We start from the raw sequence: 23322 nt of genomic DNA on the forward strand, positions 1-23322 counted from the left end.
GACCGCTAGATGGCGAATCATTCGCACCCCCCATAAAACGCGGGCATAGCATAAAATACAAATAACTCGACTGATTTTTGCATATTCAGAGCAATTAGATCCAATAATTAGATGAATTCGAATTGCAGACCTATAATATACTTCCTTTTCTTTGAATGAATCAAACGTACGACGAAATGATTCCTTCGAACGCGTCTGTACATGCTTAAATATGATTTTTAACTTTGATAAACTGTGATCGTTCATCGTAATACAAAACTGACTGTTAGGTTTCATGGAATAGAACATCAGAAGTACAAGGCTAAGATTAAAAAGTAAAATGTAACTCAGCCTTCCAAGGGAAACCTGAAAATTGAATAATCAATTATCGATACGTACTAATAAATTAAGAAATAACGAAAGTACATAGTTGGAAGTGCGTAATTGATCACTGCGATCTGATCTTGTAACAAAACAGAATATATTTGTTCCTTTATCCTGGTAACAACACATCTTTTTAGTCATCATTAAGATTAATCCTTAGAGCTATACGTGGGAGGTTTTCAAAAACTCGCACGGCTTACGTTGCGAACAGACACATTGATCTCTCTTAGAAAAGTGTTTTTACGCATATCATGTGATTTGTTCTCATGCGTGTACATCCAACGGAAACGTCACGGACACAGGAAGCGAGGACGTTATGATTACATTGGTTCTCGTGGTTTTCAACGCCACTTTGTTATTCGTTAATCAGGACCGATCGATTCTCTGGAATCGAACTTCTTCAGGCTAAAGCGATAGGCGTGTTCAGCTGTATACAAATCTACTGGACAATTTGATAACACTCTTGTTTCGCTATGGTGCTAATTTAGAGCTGATAAATCGGTTCGAATTGAATTTTGGAGGCGAATATTCGTGGTTGCACGAAGTTGGGGAGCGATTGTAACTGACGTGTGCAAATCTTTCAAAAACGTATATTTCCTGAAAGTTTTCCATTCAAGTGTAGAGTACTCGTATAAAGCTGTGTTTTTTCTTTTTATGTTCGGTTTTATCTCGTAAAGAATTCGTACAAATACACGTGTAAATCTGATTTGGTATACATCTTAAAGTAATAGTAGTATTCGTCGCGTTGACTCCCAACCAAATTGCAATCGCGCTATCCCGTTTCGAACGTCCAACAGCCCGGGATTATAAGTTAAAGACGTGTTCGTTTCGTGTGTAACACTAGAAAGCGTGATACATCGCTTCAATTGTCTGGGTTCAGGTACCTGATAAGCTTTTCGTAAGCTTCTTGCGACTGAAACTTAGCTCTACTAATCTAAAAGTTGTGTTCGCGTACTTCGGTGTTTCAAACTACCACAGTACAACGATAATCGTACATCGTATTTGATGTGAACTTTACTTCAATGCGAAGGTAAATTTCAATTTCGGTTTATCAAATATAAATGACTAACATACACATATTCGAACGATAATCCTTAAATTAGAAAAGAAATCGTATAACTTTCTATTATACGTATAAACGAATTCTCACAGACCCCGAACAGCGGTGATGATCTTAATGATTGATAGTAACCGAGGGAGTGAGGTACTTGGACGTTTCGCCAACATTTCAGCCAGCTTCCTCGAGAGTACGTGATTCGAGGCCCGAAGAAGCAAGCTGCAATGCCAGCGAGCAGTAACCGAAATTTAAAGGATTTTACACCATGAAGCCTCGGTATCAACTCTGAAGAACTGGGTCGCGATAAGCTCGAATACTTGAAAAACTGTTCACGATTCGATAAATATATTTGTAACCGTCGCGTGACGAATCTCTTGTTGTCTGATGTTGGATTCGACGCGATCGCGAGAACAACAGAATCGGCTGATCGATGAACGGGATTATGAACGCGAAAGAAGAAGAAAGAAGGGAGAGGGAAGGTACGTTCAGCGAGATTCTCGTCACGAGCAATAATAATAATAATAATAATAATTCGCATTTATTATACACATTTACATTTATCCCCTACAAGAAATGTTGCGTTTAATGTTCGGACGTGAGGGAGAGTGTGTTTCAATGTCATGCTTGTTTTCGTTTGGAGAAGCTCGATGTTCTGGATGACAGAGAGCGAAAGGAACAGAGAAATTTAGGAAAATGGCGCCGGTGTTCGGGCGCTGGAGTTCAGATAGCGTTCGTTTCGATCGAGCGTCAGAGCTTAGACGAGTCTGTCGTTATCTAGAACATAATCGAGAAATCGAGGAACGATTTCTTGGATCACGGTGAACTCCGACCTCCTCCCCCTCCTCTCTCCGATATCATTGAAAACATTTAGGACCTGCCAAATGACCCATCAAGTCAGTCGCGTAATCGCAGGTTCAGCTACATTTAATTTCTCCAACTAACCCTTGGAACCTCTTGGAAACCGATCATTATGCGTGGGACGGTATTTCAAATTGAAAAATAGACGGGCTCGCGTCGATCCGATAATCATACTTCTCATTTTAATTACCGAGAAAGAAACCCTTCTAAATTCGGAGATCTCGACTTGCAAGAATGGATTTCGTTTCGATTCAAACCGTCTCGACGGAGCGACAATTAGAAAATGCGCGATGACCGTGTAGAAAATTGGACGTAGCTGACGTTTGCACAATCGCGTGACTAAAAATATTAAGTGTGATATCTCCCAAATATCCCGATTGTTTTTCGGATAGCTCAACCCGTTCCCGTTTTAAGAGCTATGCAAAAAAAAAACAAAAAAATTAAACTGGCCGTCGTTCTGGGACTGTGAGAACGAATAATCGGCCGTTGTTGCGGACCACTTCTAGTGATCCTTCGTTTTCTCACAATTTATCACCAATGTCTGGTCCCTTTCTTCTTGCGTCTGATCCTTGTCGCCCCATCCCCAGAGATCGTGTGTACCGTCGCCAGTTCTCTCCACGCGTTTCTGCACCATATCCCTAGGGATCACCTTCAGATCGTACGCGAAACCGAGTTTCGCGCATAAGTCAATGAAGCCTGTTGTTATGTTGTACTTGTAGTTGCCCAGCTCGGCCGTTTTGTAGTCCCATGGGAACACGTGGTGATAGTTGTGCCAACCCTCGCCGAACGCTGAGACGGCAACTGCCTTGTTCTCCGCGGGGTTGATGAACCTAGAATTAAGAAAAAATTCGCGAACGATTAGTTTATCGTGGCCATGCCTTGATCAGCGACCAGATCCAACGGTGAGAAACGATACCAACCTGTCGTACGGCTTGTTCCCAAACAGATGAGCCGCGGAGTTGACCAACCACGTGGCGTTCAGCGTCGTAACGTAGCGCAATATCGCCGGAATGAAGTAAGCGTTTTTCCACGTCTCGTTCCAACACACAACTGGTATAGCAGTCGGTAGGATGAAACAAAATATTGGCATCAATATTCTGTAGTACCTGTGAACGGATTACGAAACGCCGTTTAGATTCGTTTCCAGTACTTAATTATTAATTACTAGACTGCGGATCTTTATGCATTCATGGGAAATTTGAATGTGCAAGAACCTACAAAATGCAAATAATATGCAAGAATATAAAAAAGATTAAAAGTAAAGTTCGTGTTATAATATTTGCAGAATAAAATAAATTCATATTTAAAAGATATTAAAAAGATTAAAAGTAAAAGTTCGTGTTATAATATTTGCAAAATAAAATAAATTCATATTTAAAAGATATTAAAAAGATTAAAAGTAAAGTTCGTGTTATAATATTTGCAGAATAAAATAAATTCATATTTAAAAGATATTAAAAAGATTAAAAGTAAAGTTCGTGTTATAATATTTGCAGAATAAAATAAATTCATATTTAAAAGATATTAAAAAGATTAAAAGTAAAAGTTCGTGTTATAATATTTGCAGAATAAAATAAATTCATATTTTCGTTCAATTTTCGCTTGCTCAATTAATAGGAAATTGCATAGACATAGAGCATGCGCGTAAGAATCGGAAGAAACGTACTTTTTCTGGAATGCAAGTATGGGATTCCTTTTCAGATCGCTGAGATCGATACCTTTCCCCTTTTCTTTGATGTCCGGATGTTTTCTGCACAGCAGCCAACCCACGTGCGCGAAGAAGAATCCCCTCTTCGCGTTATGGGGATCCGCGTTCGTTTCGCTGTATTTATGGTGAAGTCTGTGATCCCTGGCCCAGTCGAGCACTGCATCCTATCGTAAAACACAGTTGCAAAGTCAAGGGGTGAATTTAGACCGGTACCATTTGTCGATCGAGCTGCACCCTCGTCGAAAACATATCGATTAAAGTTTAGATGAAAAGTTAAGGTCGATTCAGACTATACGACACGTACCGGCACCGACACGACACAACATTAAAACACGCGTTTTAACGGAACTATTCACACTATTCCCGTCGACGGAACGTTCAGGTCGGTGTCTGTTAAGTGTGAATAGTTCCATTAAAACGCGTGTTTCAATGTTTTGTCGTATCGGTGCCGGTACGTGTCGTATAATCTGAAACGACCTTTCGAATTCATTACTTTGAAATTTGTCACATACGCGGACTAAGTAGATTCTTCTGCAAATAACCGCATGTTGAAAGTAACGAGCAGGAAGAAATTACGGTCTGTAAGGTTTACGTCGCGGAATCGTTACGAAAGCATTTAATAGAGAAAGAACAGCCAGCGATTTCGTCGAGTAATATTCCGTGGTTTAGTCTGCGAACCGATATTACGACTGAAAGGTTGCTCGTTACATCTCGAAGGCAATCTATGTGTTTTCCGTTTGGGTAGCAGGATCTCTGCGAACGAGTCTACTTACTTGGAAGGCTATGGTGTTGAAAATCATTAACACTAGTTCGAGCGGCCATTTCGCCTTGTACGCTTTATGTGCCCATAATCTGTGTGCGCCAGCTGTGATCCCCAAACCGCTAGTTACGTATAAGACGAACGCTACGAACAGAAGACATTTTGAAAAAAATGTAACTTGTTCTTAGGAGACGTGTCGAAGAGCACGAAATCGATTTTATCCGAGCTTAAAGAAACAAACAATTCGCGAGACACGGTTCGATACGCGTCTAAGTACTTTTCAAACATTCCTAACCAATTCCATCGAGAAAGAGAAACAAACAAGGTCAGCGAAACCGAAGAACTGAGAACCAAAATTCGCGTTTATCAACGAGTGTGCTATTCTACGCTCCGTTATTCGAGACTGTTGTGCGACTGTCTTCAAGAGCAGTGGTTCCCATTCTATTCTCATTTGTAATACCTTGATTACTGTTACTTCAAATTTGAATATTTTATAAAGGATGATTAACAAAAAAAAAAAAGGGGCGGCTAATGTTTCGCAAGTCCGAGGCAAATGTTAGGGTATCTCGAGAAACGATATCGATCATGGAGTCTATCGAATAATAAGGGTGTTAATTATTAACGAAAACTGTATAACAGAAGAAAGGAAAAAAGTATCCTCGCACGAGACCGCGAGGTCGTGCGACGAGATCTAGGAAGAAATTCCTAATTTCCTTGACGTTATCGTCCTTGCGATCGCATAAGAAATTTAACAAGAGAACATCGTGCCGTGTGAATAAAGGAAGACCGAATCAATGCAGTCTACGTTATAAGCAATTTAAAATTTAATGACGTCAATCAGAATCAGCGAAATTATGTGATCATTAGGCTGCGGATCTTTATGCATTTATAGGAAATTTGAATATGCAAGGAACTACAAAGTGCAAACAATATGCAAAAATATAAAAATGATTGAAAGTAGAGTTCATGTTATGATATTTTCAGAATAAAATAAATTCCTATTTAGGTCTAATTTTTGTAGGCACGTTCCTATTTAGATCCGCAGTCTAGCGATCATCCATCGAGATTCAAACGGTTGACTTTCGATTTCTGAAGTTTGCCTTCGATTCTTTTCGAACCGAGTCCTGTTATCGTTGGTTTCTTGTCTATTTGGAATATAACGATAGGAATGGAGCCGTTACGAGACGGAAGTCGCGATCGGAAGATATTCGTTCCACTCACCAAATAGGACTGTCAACACTTTGGCGGAAGTGAAGCTGAGGTAGAGTCCGTAAATCGCTCCCAGGTGAAGGTACAAGAAGACCAGGACGTTCCTCCAGACGATGCGTCTTTCGTACTTCATTTTTGGCGTTTCGTTTATGATAGTCTCATCGAGTGTTTCTCCTTCGTATAGTACTCCCGTCGGGGTACTGGTGACGTTTGGCGCCATTCTTTCTTTACTTCTAAAAACAAACGCAAACAACGCACGATGTTAGACGGATAATATACTACAAAGTAATGAACAATAGCGAACGACAAGAAATAAAAACCGAATATTACTCGATATACGGTATCGTTTGAAATCCCTTAAGAAATGAGATGTTCGTGTCGTTTCAAATTAACGGATTTGGAAAATGGTGTCAAAAAGTGGACTCGATCTGTTTTGGAGTTCGTGACTTCGATTGTAATCGAATTTTTCTCACGAGTAAAGCAACATTCTCATCATACCCTGCACGAAACCGCGTTTCGCGAAACGAATAAATAATGGCCTGACGTAAGGACGATCGATATAATCATTGTCCCGATTGTTCAATGCGTCGCGATTGAAACGTTCGCCACGCGAGCTTTGAAAAACGTCCTGCCAAAGTCAAGCACTGAAATTGTATAAATATAAAGCTACTCGAATAATTGCGACGCGGAAGTAAAAATATTCGACACGGTACTGGAAATATTTATTGGATCGATCGGAAACGCATTCGATACCTACAGCTCTCGTAATTGTATAACAAATTGGTCGATATTCGACTCGGCTAGCCTACATATCGAGTTCCATAGTTTTCCTCAACAATCTTTGTTCCTAACTTAATCGAAATCTGATAGTTGCTGTGTTGACGAAAATACACGCTGTAAGAAAATATTCACAAATAACACTTTTTGGCATCTGTCGCTGTTCAAGTTGACTGACCTCTGTGTTGATTTCGAAGATGTGTAATAGTCGCCGTATCTACTTTACATTTCGTACAGCATAGCTTTGAAATGGAAACTCTTACATAAATATCTGTGGGTATCCAAAATTTCCTTTTAACCGTGAATAGATCGATACTGTATTATTCAAGGTGAAGTGTGGACGACCTATTTTAATCAGTTTTATTGCTAGTATTATAATATCAACGTGTATCGATCGAAAACATTCCAAAGTGCAAATATACTTTAATCCAGGCGGTAACGTTGATCGAAAATACAGCGATAACGATTATATAGGTGGAGCTCGAGTGTCGAGCCATTTAGCATTGTGCGATCCCAATTATTTGATGTTTATCGACAATTCGATACGCGGCGCTTTACTTGAAAATGAGAATAGATCGCGATCGCGTTGCTTACACTCGGAATACGTCGATCAGAATGCCTAAAATAATCTATTCGATTTCGTAAGATAGGGTTACGGCGTGCGATCAAAATAATAAATATTTGGACGTCGGGAGTGCTTTAACTTTATCCTAACGAGAAACAAATCCTATCCCTTGAAATTAATCGAACGCAACAGATGCAACAAGCACCACGGTATGCAACTAAACGCAACAGAGAGAAAAGAAAATCGAACGGCGAGAAAACGAACCCTGTTTCTATCGGGATAATCGAAGATGTAAGCTTCGCGATACAACCTAATAAAAATTTATTCAATGTATGTATATTGTTGAGGTTTGGTTAAAAAATTTGGCTGGATAAAGTGAAGCGCTCAAAACAGGCAGAATTCGGAACATGTAAAAATGTGAAAATTGAGAATGTCGAAGCTTGGTATGCCCCTTCACTCTAAGTGAAATGAGAATCGTACCTGTCCATCGGTCGGGAAGCTCACCTACATTCTAGGTCATCATCCGTGCTCCTCCAGTTTTGTGCAAACGTCGCGAAACGTTTCCCGACGCGAAATCAGCTAACCCCTCCTGCGTCCCGTCAAAACAGGACATCCCGACGAAATCGATACAAGCGGTAAAAACAGCGTTCTGACTCGACTCGCGAATTCCCGAGCACGGACACTCGTGTCCTCCATCGTCCTGTCGAACGAACGAACGAACGAAAACGTGACTCGCGTTTCACGCTGGAGAAACGTCTATCGTTGAATCGAATCGGCATCTACACGGTCTATATCCTAGCACGATGACGTCGTCGACGGTAACCACCGGAAAATCGCCACCGAGGAACGATAACTCCTCCTACCGTTCTTCGACCACGGGCATCGACTAGCACAGACCTCGTGAATCCGCCAAGTAAAGGATTTCCGCGCAGCAACACCTGTAATCCGTTTTCCTATCGTTCCAGCAACATCGAAGATCTCGAAGACCGAGCCCGGTAAGCTATTACTTGAACACGGTGAAAACCGGTGGGGTTTCGAGTTCGTCGAAGCTCGGACGAGGTCGTCTATCGACTACCGGGTGGATCGCGTGGACGTCGTCCCGGCGCAGGCTCGTGTGGCGCCGGGACGCCGTCGTTGCGAACAGGACACGTCGACGTTCCTTCCTCCGTATTCTACCTCGAAATTTTCAGAGAGTTTGTCAACCCAACTTAATCCATCAATTTTTTCATCTGTGTACAACTCGATATAACCTTCGACCATCTTTCCTTAAAGTATCTTATCCCGTCGTGAAATTGTGAGCATCTGTATATTACGTAGCAGTATTATCAATTATCGCATCGATAACCAAACTGTCAGGTATCGGTGTAAAACACATCGAGATAAAGTAGCATTGAATCAAATGACGTTATCTACTCCAGTATCGACACGTTTACGCATCCTGTCTGTGTTATTAGACCCGATGATTCCGTAACTAATGCAGGACTATTATTTAACAACGGTATAATTGATCACCTGTAATTGTTCCATATTTTCTTTGCTTGATTAAGGTAGTTAACGAATAATTAACAATGTCCGTTAGCCTTCGAGCAAGAAACTCGATGCGTTGCAAAAGAAATCTACACGTCTAAAAAACGTTTCAAGACAGTCAATGATAATGCATTCGCGGGAAACTCGTTACATTCGCCGTCATCACTTGACGTCTGAAAAAAAAAAAAACTCGATACCTCTTTATCGAAATCGATTATCAATCGTGTTTGACTAAATATATTTTCATTTATAATGCAATTCATACTCGTCGTTGTGCGAATAAAAAATTTGCTCTTGATAGACGAAACTTCACCGCGAAACTTTATTATACTAAACGATATAGGTTACTGGACACGATTGTCTCGCAGATACCAGCTACTTTCTAAAATACATCTAGCAAGCAAGGATACGCACAGATATATCACGTTCCCCAGGAAGGACTCTCATTATCTGCAGAATACTCGCAGCTTCGCCGCAGGCTGAATAAGGGAGGGGATTAGACACCGACCGGACCAGTTGTCGACGAAATCGTAAAAATATTCCGTGAGATCGTTGCCCACACGCGCAATGAAGTATCTCGGGTTACGTGCGTCCCGTCACATTTTCCCGTTTCGCGTATCAAAAATTCTGTGACCTACGATTTCGATTAAAGCTCGGTTTTTATCGTTATCGGCAAGGACAACAAGATACGTGTTTACGCGCCAGGAATCGCAGAGCGCGTGTCTTGCGGATCACGTGACTGCGGTCAAGATTCACCGAATCTACTCGGGGTCACTCCACAACCGATCGATGTCAAGGATTTTCTTGACACTCGAATATATCGTAGTAAAATTAAGAGGGGAGAGAATTTAATCGTCGTTAAATCGTCATGTTTAATAACCGAGGAAATGTTGAAGAGTTTCAAATGATGACACAAATCCACCTGAATTGTGCGTGCAGAACACGTTTGAATTTCAACAAAATCCATGACACGAACAGGGGGAAATGTAGTTAATCTGGCGTGGAATGACATCCAGGTAAACGACATTACCGGTTAACGAGCATTCAGGATGTCCGATCGATACGAGAACCAATGATTGCATCGATAGCTCGCCTTATCGGTTTCATTGTCATGAGAACTGTAATGGATTCCTTTTCCTCTTTCTAATTAACGAAGCAACAGAGGACCGTGGGACACAGTCGAGGGTCTCGTGTCGCCTGTTGAATGGAAAACGCTCCGGAATGTGCCAGGAATATGTCTCGAGCGTGTGTATTATCGATTACCCGGTCATCCAGGTGCAGTTCCGTCGCGACGCCGACGCCGACGGGTCGATCGATCGACCCGACTGGGTCCACGATACTGAGATTACATATGATCGGGCAACTTGCCGACTCTCGCGGCCGATATCAGTGCCAAGGTAGCGCGGTTAACGGCTTCCGTCTACCAGCGACTATTCACTGAACTTGACCATTCGATTTATCGCTTCTCTCTATGACAAAAGGGAACGCACATAATTCTTATCGGTCGTGAGATTTCATCCGTGGCAGGAGCATGCCGATAGATTTCGTAATTACGAAAAGAATTATGCACTTGATGTAACAACATTTTCTTATCAGCCTAGCCTGAAACATGTATATTGTACAACTTCTCGTAACATCTTGGACATGTTATTGAATTGCAAAGTTAAATATATTATCACCTGATTAGTTTCTCTGAGTACGTTAAATTAAAAGTGACTGCATACAATTTGTTTTAGTGAAAACTCATCTAATAAGCATTTATAATAAGCACTGCAATGTTTTCGTTAGAACTCTACTGTATGGATTAATATATATATATATATATATATATATATATAGCATGTTGATGTAGGACGTATCTTCGAAAGAACTAAAAAAAAACAACCGTAAAGAAAAGATTTACAAGAACTAATTGTATCGTAACTACTATAATCTGTTCCTGGAGCTGTTTTGAATAACAAAAAAGCCACTTCTGTATACGTTTGCAATGCAAAGTTTGCATCGCTGTATTGTATGAGTCCTGAATTTCAAACGTGTACACGAGTTAGTGGTCCATAAAATGAAATAGTAATATAAAATCAATATCCAATTTCCCGTACTGACAATAAACGTCTAGTTTAACTTCCGCATTAGCATTTCCAGCATAACTTTCATAAGCTTTTGCATTTAGTTTAAATTTAGTAAGTCTGTTACCATTAATAAACTTGTTATTCGTATATAGCACGCTGACCCTTTTCTAGGTCTGGGTTTACACACTCGTATACGTTGATGTATGCAAATCGTACGCAGCAGACTACTTTACATTTACAGAGTTCAACGTATTGGAGTACATAAGCGAAGAGGGAATTAATCCGTAACGAGAGAATCGCATCGGGTTTAACGCCATTCGAGGAAGGTATAAGATAAATTAGAAGATAGGTATTTGAAAGGGGAAAAAAAAAATAAAAATAAAAATATACATGTTGAATTGAGTGACCTCCTCCTGTTCGAAGTCGGTTAAAAATGGTCAAAACCATTAGGTAGGATTACTCAGTGATTAAGTAATTACTCATTATGTTTCAGCAGTTTCATTTTTGCAACTTCCTGCTCGAAAATGAGAAATTGCATGATAAATATGCACAATATTCATTGGAATTTTCTTCGATATAAGAGCAATTAGATAGTTCATTCTAGTAGGTCGTGTTTGGATGTTAATGATAAATGTAGGAACGCTGTCAGCTTTGATGACAGAGGAGAGCGGGCGCCTTTAGATAGAGGAACGCCTGGAATCAGACACGTTGCGACGCCGCCGGTCGTCATATGCTCAGCTGAGATGCTCTGAACCAATCACGTGGCGCCTTGCTGCTCTCGCCACCTGAAACCGGCGAATGGTGTCCGTTGAAATCGTACGACTAACCGCGCCATCCAACTTGAGTCGTATCGACGTGTTCCCGCGTGTACCTCGTGAATCTCACTGTAAATATACGCGTAAGTGCGTGATGCATCGTGCCGGGATGCGAACGCCGCGTACAGCGCGTCTCCGTCGACGGGAACGAGGAAGCTCGAATTTACTGGAGGCTGATAGAGATTGCACCGGAAGGCCGGTACGATTCACGAACGGTGAATGGAGCCACGATCACGCTCTGAATCGCTCTTCGACCCCTGTTCGGGGCCTTATATGCAAGAAAACGGGAGATTCTTCGCCAACGGTACAGATTTACGAGAATACCACTCCGTAAGCCGGACTGTATCGCTAGAAATGTTACCGCTAAGTGGTTACTCCATTTGAGAAACCTACGATAGCGGTTCTTTAAAAATTAGTTGCCGGAGAATTACACGCTGAGACTGCGAATTTCATTCGGATACCTGAATCAAAAATCCGATTACTATATCGATATCCGTATAATTTCATTTAGAGCGAGTATAAGGTTGATTTCGTCACAGGAAAATGTATTCGAGCAATAAGATTATTCAGATAAATCGCTCTTCGTTCAACGTAAATCATCGATCAATTCGGAGTATACATTTTATTAATAAAGGACTAAAAGTCCTGGAATAAAAAACCTGAATTAAAAATCCGATTACTATATCGATATCCGTATAATTCCATTTAGAACGAGTATATACAGGTTGATTTCGTCAGAGGAAAATGTATTCGAGCAATAAGATTATTCAAATAAATCGCCGTTCGTTGAACGTGAATCATCGATCAATTCGGAGTATACATCTTGTTAATAAAGGACTAAAAGTTAATTTTAGAAACACGACTTTTTCATGAATCTCTGCGAACATAACTATGAGAACTTCCGGCCTGGTGTGCGCATACATCACCATTGTTTTACCAGATCAAACGCGAAGACAGCCATCGATGATTTTTATTTAATCTTCTTTCAAGTGATGAAAGTGATTATGAGTATCCGCCTTTTCTCCCAAAACTCAAACAATTTTTGGAATACAGATCAAAGTCCGAATTACACACCGGTGAACGACTCACGGAACGCTACGTGAAAGATGTTCAATAATTCAACGAACTTGGAGGTGTTTAGAATGAATTGAAAAGACTATTGATAGGCTTTTGAAAACTGCATTATATGGTTAATGTATGTACAGTCCAACTATAGACTGTTCTCAATTATGTGCGTACATAAGTATCCGCGGCGTTTTATTTCGGTCTCTCAGCGTGAATTGGACGTCGTCTGTGAATCGTTGAACAAGCTTGTTTGCGAAATCTCTGTTTAAGATCAGTCCTCTCTTAGAAGATTAACATTCATTTATTCCGAAATCTTCGGTGACATTTTAAAAAGTACTAATAAGTGTAAAAGTAATGTCTCGTGTGTCAAAAAATAAGTCCTTGTCCGAAGTAATTTATTTCTGAATGAAAACAAAGGCCTTGGAATTTCGTGGACACTCTTCGGAATGAACCAAAAATCTACCAAACTCGTTATGGATATTCACTTGGATTATGTAACTTTGTTTCCTTCAAAATCCGTCGCTATAGAAATAATTTAACAAAGTTTCGTGTCTTGTGTTTTAATGTTTTTTTTTGTAAATCCATACGTGTCATCGAGAAGAAATGAACTATTCGAAATCTTGGTCGCCCTTTAATCGATGAAGATATTCCGTTAAACTTTTCGACGGTTACAAAAAGGAAAAAATTTCCACGGTTCGCGTAATATTACATCATCTTTGAACCGCAATGTACGCCTGCGCGGCATTTGCCGTATTTTCATATCGCATTAATAAACGGAAGACGAAACTCGATTAGCGGGGTTAATGCGATAATTACACGCATATACGTGTCATTATACATGTATACCCCTCGATGATACCATTTATCTACCTACGGGGTTACTCCTTTGAAACTAGTTTTACTGGAAAGCACAAAGACTTCATCGAAAAGCAGATATCTCAACGTAGTTTGTTCACGTGACTGTGTAAACCGACTACGTGCACCAATCATTCAAGCACGCGTTTGATAACATCGTGCACGAATGCTCAAAACAACTAAAATTCAAATGATTCTACAGAAGTGACTAAATGCTAACGAGTCCAATGTATCATTACCACAATAACGTAATAGAAGCTCTTATTACGTAGCCACACTTACTACCGATCAAGTATGAAGAAAAGATGACTGTATACAATTGATCAAATCTTTTAATTGACCATCTTTCTTTCGAGTTCCATGCTGAATTCGATGTTTAATTCATGGTAGTTTATTACAATATTTACTTTTTGATAAATTAAGCTCTGTATTACAGACGAAAAGTATACAAAATTCTCCTGAATAAAAATAAGAACAGACTGGGTACTTCCGCATCTATTAAAGTATAAGCTACATACAAGATACACGATTTATAGAAGGTAAAAATATTTTACGACCAAGCCACACGAAGAGCACGAAAAACACGTGGCGATTGCTCTCCTTTCACTGCATTTACACGCAAACCATGCAAATAGACTACCCACAATCGTTGGAAAAATAGTCCGCTACTTCTTTAAACGCGATAGCCCATTAGACAATTGCTGTCGAATTTTCCACACTTGCAAATTATACCGAAATAAACACTTGTATAATAATAAAATACGGAACGACCGATAAATCTTTAACGATCGATGAATGTCCATATCGATGTCCTAAATGTCCGATATCCGGGAATGTTTATTGGTATATTAAAAATAAATATATCGTTAATAAATAAGTTATTAAAATTTTTATGGAATTTATTCTATTTTAATCTGTTCAGTCTACTTTATCCATTGAAAATATACATGTAGTTTTGGGTTCATTTGTTTTCATAAACAAAAGTTTAAGTCACGGGTAATAAAAGTTAATGGAGTCAGATAATGAACAATAATTGCATTTTAAAATGAACTTCAGTGTTGGCGATATGTAAAAATGTTTTAATTTACAAAGAAGAAATGCATCCGAATAATAAATACTTCCAATGTTCCACGATAAGTTACTGTCGGATTAATGGTTCGAGTATGTTCTACATACACTTGAACGTAGCAATACATACTTGGTGTTCGTTCGGTAAATATGTACCTTTGTGCGATGTTTCGAACATCTGCCAAACACTCCCACCAGTAGTCGCGGGGATCTACTGCGCATGCGCACGCGCGAATCACGTGTTCAGCAATAGCGACTTAGCCGTAGTCGCTGCGCGGGACAACGTGTACGCGTATTATCGTTTTGCGACTGGGCGCAAGACGCCACGCGAGAGAATAGCGAGGCTCCTCTTGTCGTTTCCTCGTCCGCGTATTACGTGACGCGGCAGACCGGTCGGACAATCACTAGGAAAGTGAAAACCGACATTGCGTCAGACATGGTTTACGTGTCCTTTATGAAAACGTGTCCCTATAGGGGAGCAGAGCCGCGCACGCGATTCTTTTTAATCAAATTATTACATTATCACAAAAGTTTTCATTTTCTTATTAGATATTACAAGTGTACAATCTATACTAATACTATAAAAAAATAAATCTTGTTTGTATGTAGAAGGTACTTTCTGGAACTACCGATCCGCTATTAAAGAATTTTTAAATAGTAGAAAGCTACGCTATTCCTTAGTAACACAGGCTGTATTTTGTTTTGATAAACACAAGGTTCGAGATCTTGATATTGGTAAATAAAGTCGCAGCAACACGATACTCGGATATATCGATTGAAACATCTGCATTACGGAAAACAAGACAGTTGGAGATTTCTGAGGCTCTCTTTGATTCGCGTCATCTGTATACCGTATGATGCACCACTGTTCTCATGGTAAAATAAATGTGTAAAGACAGCGATTTTATTTTCCTTCTGTGTGTTGTAACGTCGTGTAACAAACTGGTTTAGAAACTCGTGACGGAAGAGGAACAGCGAGACACGAAAGTACTTTTGATTCAAGGTGCAGAAGAAATGTGTCGGCGACGGAATTCGTGCCAGCGAATGAACTCGAGGCGATTGAACTCAATGTGCGGTACATTTCGTATGGCTGCAACCGAAGCTTGACATTTTATGCGAATCTGTAATTCTAAACGCGATCGAATTTTAATCGTTCGAGTGCCACGGGACGCGATCGCGCTTCTTCTGTATTGTCCTCAAAGGGCCAGCGCTCTAGGCTGCGAAGCCCATAATCACGGCAACCAATCCGCCGTGCTATAAAAAGGCGCTATTACGCTGTTTGGTACTTTTCGATCGTGAAATAAGAAATGGCACTCAATCGGTTGATATCGATGATAAAGAATACGAAGGTTCGGGAAACATATTATAGATTATCAGCGTGATCGATTATTGATAACAAAAATTCAGTGTTGCATCATCGGTGTATAAATTGGGTTTTCGACGCGAATCAAAAATGATATGCAACATCGTAACGTTACGTTTTAAAACAATCCCAGTTGCTCGAGGAAAAAATAGTACGCGACGAATCGATGCTCGCTAAACGCTGGACGTGTCAAGTTCGATGCGTTCGTCGATTTATTGAACACGAATTGACGTCGTCTGACCTTTTTAGAACAATTTTAAATTGACGATAGTTAATTTTAGTTAATATTGGATAGCTGTTGATCATCGACTAGTGACGCTGTTTTCCAGAGAATTTTTTAAAACTCGGCAATTTTTTAATTCTTGTTTTTGCTTCTTGGTAATGCTGTTTGAAAATGTTCGAGATGCAAAACATTCGAAATAAAACAATATCGTACGAATTAAATACTGACCGCCTTGCACGAATAGAGTAAAATTTTGTGCGTTACAATTGGCAATGCCAACTGATTTCATTATTTTAGAAACAACTACGTAACGATTTTTAATGCGCAGAAGTTATTTTTCGCCAAACGTCGCGCAGCATCCCAAAGCCGGATTTAACCGGTGCCATTAATCGACCCTAATCGAATCGACGTTTCCGGTGGGCGATTACATCCTCACGTATTTCATCGCGGCTGAAATTGCAAATGACACCGCCGCGAGCAGATGAACGTCGCAAAATGTCAATCAATCGTTTGCAAAAAAAAAAAAAAATTGACGCTCATCGTCAGAAAAACGAGTGATGGATATCCAACCGCTGAAAGCTACATCAAAGTGGAATATAATTTCATTCAGATGACGTTGGTCTGTCATCTGAAATTAAAAAAGTGCAAACACGATGCGTAGAGTATCCGAGAATTAAGCGATAAAACTGTGTCTATATGTTCAATGAGCAAAAGTACAAAACAAATTTACCCAGGCATTATTTGAATCTTTGTTTGCATAATATTTTCCTTTCAACTCCGTCTTGAACACGTGTACATATGCAATTCTTTGCATTTTCGTGTATATCTGAGTTCGTTTGTAAAACATCCTTACTTTAGCTGAAACTCGCGATGAATTTTACCTACTTGTTATCACCCTTTTTCAATTTATTACAATTCAATTCTTGTATACATTAGAATCATTCTGAACGTCGAGATAAAAACTAACAACCACGCTGTTCCAAAGTACGATTCGATGCAGCTAGAAACGCAATACCCTGATAACCAGCTCGAACTTGCTCCTAAACGACTTTGTCCGTGACTCGTGACGTGTTGGCCAATTTCTCCCAATCTGCACGGCGAGTAACAGTAATGACGCAATGGGTACCGGTACCGGTGTATCGTAACAAGTTACAGATACCGCCTCGACATGGGGAACGCGTTCGAGAACTCGATGATCCTCGAGGTATAGTTCTTGTCACCGTCGACGGTTGGTGGTGAAAATGTTTCCAAACAAATTAACAGGTGCGATATCACGGAACGCCGTGCCTGAGAGACCACACACATGCCTCGTTTTTCCTTAATACGACGTATTGAAATTCTATGACGCGCATTTTCTTAAGTATGAGCTCAAACCCGTGACCTGTGTTTTCCATTTCAAAGAAAGTCGTGGGAGTTTACTTGTTGAACACCTTTCGTAAACTGTGCCCTGCTCACAGAGTGGGATCGCGGTCAAAGAATTGTGGCACTTGAAATATAGGGGCTAGAAGGGGTCGAGCCAAGCGTGAAGTAACGTCGGAGGTAGTTTTTCAAATGTTCGTTGCTCGAATATTTTACAACTTTTGCAATTTTAATCATGTTGCAAATCTTGTGTACTTTTAATGTTTTTACCTAAGAATGGCCAACTGTTTTTTGCCACCGTGCTACATGTTACTTTTATTACTTTCGACTGTTGTAAGCGACGTATAATACCAAGTGTGCTGCTCTGTATTCGTCGGGTGTTCGCGATCCTTTCATAACATATTAGTGGTCATAAGCTATAATGATACAAACTTTCAATGCTGTATTTACACATTGAACGGTTGGAAACGTACTGTATTTATCTTATGGTGAATACAATAACCATTGTTACCATTATACAACAATGTTATTCGTTATTCTCGTTGATTGTCATTTGAATGAAATTTTTCCATAATTGCAAAGGTTAAATTGCACGTGATAACAAGTCGACGAAGAAAATGAAACGGAATACAGAACGAAAAACATGTGCCACGAGTAAGACAGGTAGAGAAGGACTATAAATAAAAGGAATCGGACGAGCGAATGGAAACAACTATTTATAGTCCGTACCGTGAATTTTATTATCGTATAACGAACGAACATGAGCCAATATAGAGATACGTACAATTTTATCGACATTTTTGTCAATTTTATTTTTATTCATTCGTCATGAAATGTATCACGGGGCAATTCAAGTTCAAATTTTCATTTAACCTGTAGCAGATAAATAATTGCTTATGTTTTAGTTGTTGTTCGATATGTTTATCCGAGTAAAAATTTCGCTCATCTCCGAGCCAACGTGCGTGCGATTGTGTGACACGCTGGCGAACCCGCGCGTAACGCTCGTTAGTATCGCGCACACGACGAATTACGCTACCGGCGGACCTTGGTTTTCTTTAGGTCAGTGTCTCTCAAACTTCGCCATTTTCGAATTTAAGAGGAACTCGTCGACAATAGACAACTTTTGCTAGTTTTCAAATGTAATTTAATTCTCGTTCTTTTTTTTATTTTGAACGTTTACTCTATCTTTGAAATTTGGAAGGGAACAGAACAATTGATTATTGTAACTGTGAAATATATGTTCTTAATCCGTCTGGTACTTCTACGTAACTTTAATTCTAATAACGTGAAATTGTTGTTCATTTCCGTGTAAAAAAGAAACTGAACGTCGACAGTAGCGTGTTCTTTATATCGAGCACGAGAGATTGATTGACGTAAGTATTTCAATTACCTCATGCATAATACATAATGTATAATACATAATACATAATAAATGGTATATGCAATATATAGATAATTAAGCAAATTCTTAAAAACTTGATAAGAACGGTTAAGTAAAAAGCGAATACAGAAACATTAATTTAACACAGATCCCATTTTTATTCCACGATATATTATGGTTCTTTTGACTGTAAGTGCTCATAGATTCTAGTTTGAGAAACGCTGCTTCAGGTTGTATCGTTTAACACAGCGTTTCTCAACTTTTTTGGCTCTTACCTCCCCTTTCAGTTTTATTTATTTATTTACCTACACAGCTTTTGCATAACGACTTAAAACAGATTACGGATTCGACTACACATAAAGTAAAAAATCCAAAGAAAAACAATTATCTATTTTTATGAACGAAGACGTTTACAATCGAGACAAACATAAAGGTAAAACGTACTCAAATGTTTTGGTAATATTATACGTAGTACACGTAGTATACGTAGTAGACGTGACTCCGAAACTGTGGCTTTCCATTATTACGTTTTACTTGTGGATCATATGGATCTCGTTGAGAATCACTGGTTTAACGAACATATGAGCCACCCACTGATTCCGGTCTATCACTCGATGGGATCAACTTTTTTTCTGGCGCGGTAAATCAAATTGCAAACTCGAACAATAACTGCGCGATTTCCATAAAGTGCAGACACCCATCGCACGCGCGCGAAAATCGAGAAACGGCCGTTAATAAAAGTTAAACAGAATTCCTATTATACAAGTAAAATATATACATATTATAAAATAGAGGTACATCTAACGGATAAACGATTGACGGTTTATCTGAGTAATTGTTAAAAAAACAAAATGAAATAGAAAATTCTAGAAATTGCACGTTTCATTCAGCTTTTTTTTTAAATAATATCCATTGCATAGTATTTTTCAATTCTCTAAACGTAACGAACGGTTCACGCGCGATTGCTCGCGTATAATAAAATTACGTCGTGGAAAACAAAAAAAGGACGTACCTCTCTGTTTCTACCCTTGCCGAACCGTCAGCTAGTTAACCTTCTCAGAACTGGATGCCGAATTGTACCGGCTCGTTCCCGATGATTTCGATGCTCGAAGACGCACAATGGAACAAACACCGTTCGTAAATGCGTAAATGTGATATGATTTAATGGAGGCTTCAATTAAAAATTTTTATCGGTGAGTTCACCCTTTACTCGCGAACTATAGAACGAAACGACGTGACAGCGAAACGAGACTGAGATGCCGGCACCACGCGGCCAGAGCTAAATACGATTGCCGACGAACACGAGTCGCGACGACGGCGACGAGCGCGGTTTAACGCCAGGCGGAAGCAATGGTGGCTCCCCTAAGCGGCGTCTTTTGATCCAACGACGCCGATGGCGCTCCGTAGGCAGTTGCCTACGTGATCTATACTGAAAGAATATAACCAGTCACCGTGTTCGCGACAGAGATGTGTAGAATTTTGTTTGAATAATAGATGAATCGAAACAGCTTAGAGCCATCTGTTTTTTTACTCGTTCAACATTAAAGTATCATTTCATTGCGTCGCTGAAATTTTAATTTCTGACTTGACCAGTATGGCATTCGATTCAAACTTGTTTACCTTGCGTATATTTCGTCTGATTACGACGTAGATGAATCCATTGTTCGACTACTCATCTAAGTTGACCGTGAGCGTAAAGATATTATTCTACGGTTGAACAATCTTAATGTTTATTCATACAATGTATAGTATAAGAAGTAACCTTTTTTAATCCATTAGACGGAATTTTAAGCACACACCCATGTCTTTTCTCTGTGTTAGCGAGCTCGTGACACTCGCGAAAATTTCTCTGTTTACCTTACACACGAGAACACCGCTTCCGTGAACTTTACTATGAACATTTTGTGGAAACATCTTGAATCCTTTGTCTTCCTTTTTTCTCTTTGATTGTCGGCTTCGTCATCACGCTTGTTGCTGTACATAAAAAGAAAAAGACGTATCGACGATTCCACGAAAACGGTAAACACTTTTTTGTAATGTTTCATACACTTTTTACATACCATGAAATCACGCATTCTATTAGTCATTTTTTGCTAGCGCACCATCCAATCTATTATGTGCAATCAAACTACCTGTATTAAAAACGACTTAATTCAAATGAATTCTCTTTGATTGCGATAGATCTGAGTTATCTCCAGTCGGTTATGTAGTCGGTGATCTACTATATCTCCATGGAACAGAGAAGCATAATTTTGTTCGAGTAAGAGTAGTAACAGCGAAGAAAACAGTCTTTGGAAATGATCAATCCATAGCGATTTATTTGCGATGTTTATTCACCTGGATGAAAGTTGAATTTTTAACCGACATCGAAAAGGAGAAGGTTAATCGTTTCGACATGTATATTTCTTTTACATTTTCATGTACTGTTTGAAAGAGTCTCTTTATCAAGTAATTTATATCATAATTAAAGTGCAAATATGTATTCAATGGATAACAGATACAGCATTTTGTATTTATTTATACCTTGTCGTTCAATGCTTTTATTTGGAAAAGAATTTTTTGTTTATCTCTGACATTCTTACACATTGCATAACGGAAATCCCCGAATCTCTTTGAGCAAAAACACTTTTGCAATCGTTGCATACAATATCGTATGCAACGGGATGATCGGATAGCGTACTGCGAATCAGTTATTTTCAAAGTAGACGTAATTTTAGAATCGTCAACTGATGTTACACGCTCTCGTAGAATTTGAATTTCATCACGGAACTCTAACTCGTATAGCCAATATAAAAACTATCAAAAACAAACGGATAAAACCATGAGAAGATAAGATCGAAATGCTAGATTTTTATTATTTTTTTGAATTCTTTTGTAAACCATCCTTCGAAGAGTGGACGTCAATCGTTTAACTTATTTTACGAACGGACACGCCTTGAATATACATATAAATTTATACATGACATTTCGAATGCCATGGGGAAAAACAGCATTACTGTCAATGTCGGTTCTCTGTTACTTTTCTAGAAGACACTTTGGTTGTAGTACAGCCTTATACTCTGAACCTTTCACCCTGTTTCGATATACATAATGCAGTTCTTGTATATCGGGTCACATTAATTCGTTTCCTTGAAGCGAGGAACGGATGAGGGGGTTGCACCACCTCGGATACCGGAAACAATCTTAATCCTTTACGAATTAATTCCAGTGGAACCACTAGTTCGAGAACTCTGAGCTTGTACATGAATATGCATTGTTTGTAAAGTAAAGAATAAAACCACCAAAGAAAAAAGAAATGGTGCAACTCGGCCAAGCGAATCGGCGAATTGTTAATGCACTTTGGACTCGTGTAAACATCAGTCATCGTTCTGAAGCGTTAATTCTGCTATCATACACGTCTCACACGACTCGACACTTTCATTGTGTTGTATCATTCGAACGAATTGTTTATCGCCGAACTGTCATCATCCGCGATGTTGTTGCGTATGCGACATCATACGATTTCGTATGATTTGTCAATTAACTGCTAATGACATCGATGGCCAACTGCGATTTCAATATTTGACGACAAAAAATATTAAAAAATGAGAAAATCTTTGCGATGCTTACAGGGAGTACTGACGTACGATTAACAAAGGAGCTGCGAGAGTGAGCTTTCGTAGGTAACGCGGATTCATTTCAACAGTCGCATCGATTGCATCAAATCAATCGATTTTCTGTCGACACGAAGTGGATACTATTATCGACACATCATTGTCCAAGTCTAGGGGTGTTGTATACAAACGTCGATATAACCACAGCGCTGATTTTCCCAAATAAGTGACCCTATTTCACCTCGCAATTCTGTTGCTTTTAACAATTGTCTGTAATTTCCCTAATTACATTGCATGATTATTCCACAACTATCAGAGTAAAATATAACCAATTGAAACTCTGAGAATGTTAGTTATTTGCAACTCGAAATATTAACAAAGACCTTTCGTAGAGCGCGTCCTACCATACGCATATCGATCCTCAAACTTTAAACGTGTTTTTTTCTAAACCGGTTTTTCAAAACTGTTGGGAAACTTTTCTCGGCGACTACCCGTCCATTTGAAAGGTTGAACGATAATTTTTGAGGAACTGTTCACCACTTGAACTCTGGACTTCGATTCGTTATGCGGCCTCTATTTTTTCTCCTGGGTATGTGTCATTAGGAAGGAGCTATATTGCTTGCGCAATGAATTCCAATTAAAACGGGGGTGTAGCCCTGATCACTATCCAAAAGTTAATTTCTATCGCGATGAAAGGCCTAGTCGAA

The 23322-nt window shown here is 39.4% G+C and overlaps 1 protein-coding gene across 2 annotated transcripts; it reads right to left on the minus strand.

The window, feature by feature from the left end:
* Window positions 1-441: 441 nt before the first annotated feature.
* LOC128889638 (acyl-CoA Delta-9 desaturase-like) lies at window positions 442-20362 on the minus strand. Of its 2 annotated transcripts, none has more exons than XM_054147404.1 (6): window positions 20035-20362; window positions 5968-6188; window positions 4760-4890; window positions 3945-4150; window positions 3199-3384; window positions 442-3108 (listed from the first exon to the last, which is right to left on the minus strand). In XM_054147404.1, exons 2-6 carry the CDS (start codon window positions 6173-6175, stop codon window positions 2781-2783), a joined length of 1059 nt encoding a protein of 352 aa, XP_054003379.1. In that variant the 5' UTR covers window positions 6176-6188; window positions 20035-20362; the 3' UTR covers window positions 442-2780. The 2 variants fall into 2 exon arrangements, with proteins under 2 accessions (XP_054003379.1, XP_054003378.1); XM_054147403.1 differs by lacking the exon at window positions 20035-20362 and adding an exon at window positions 7778-7800.
* Between the last annotated feature and the right edge of the window lie 2960 nt (window positions 20363-23322).

This window comes from Hylaeus anthracinus, unplaced genomic scaffold, assembly GCF_026225885.1.
Source record: "Hylaeus anthracinus isolate JK02 unplaced genomic scaffold, UHH_iyHylAnth1.0_haploid 11997, whole genome shotgun sequence".
Lineage (NCBI taxonomy): Eukaryota > Metazoa > Arthropoda > Insecta > Hymenoptera > Colletidae > Hylaeus > Hylaeus anthracinus.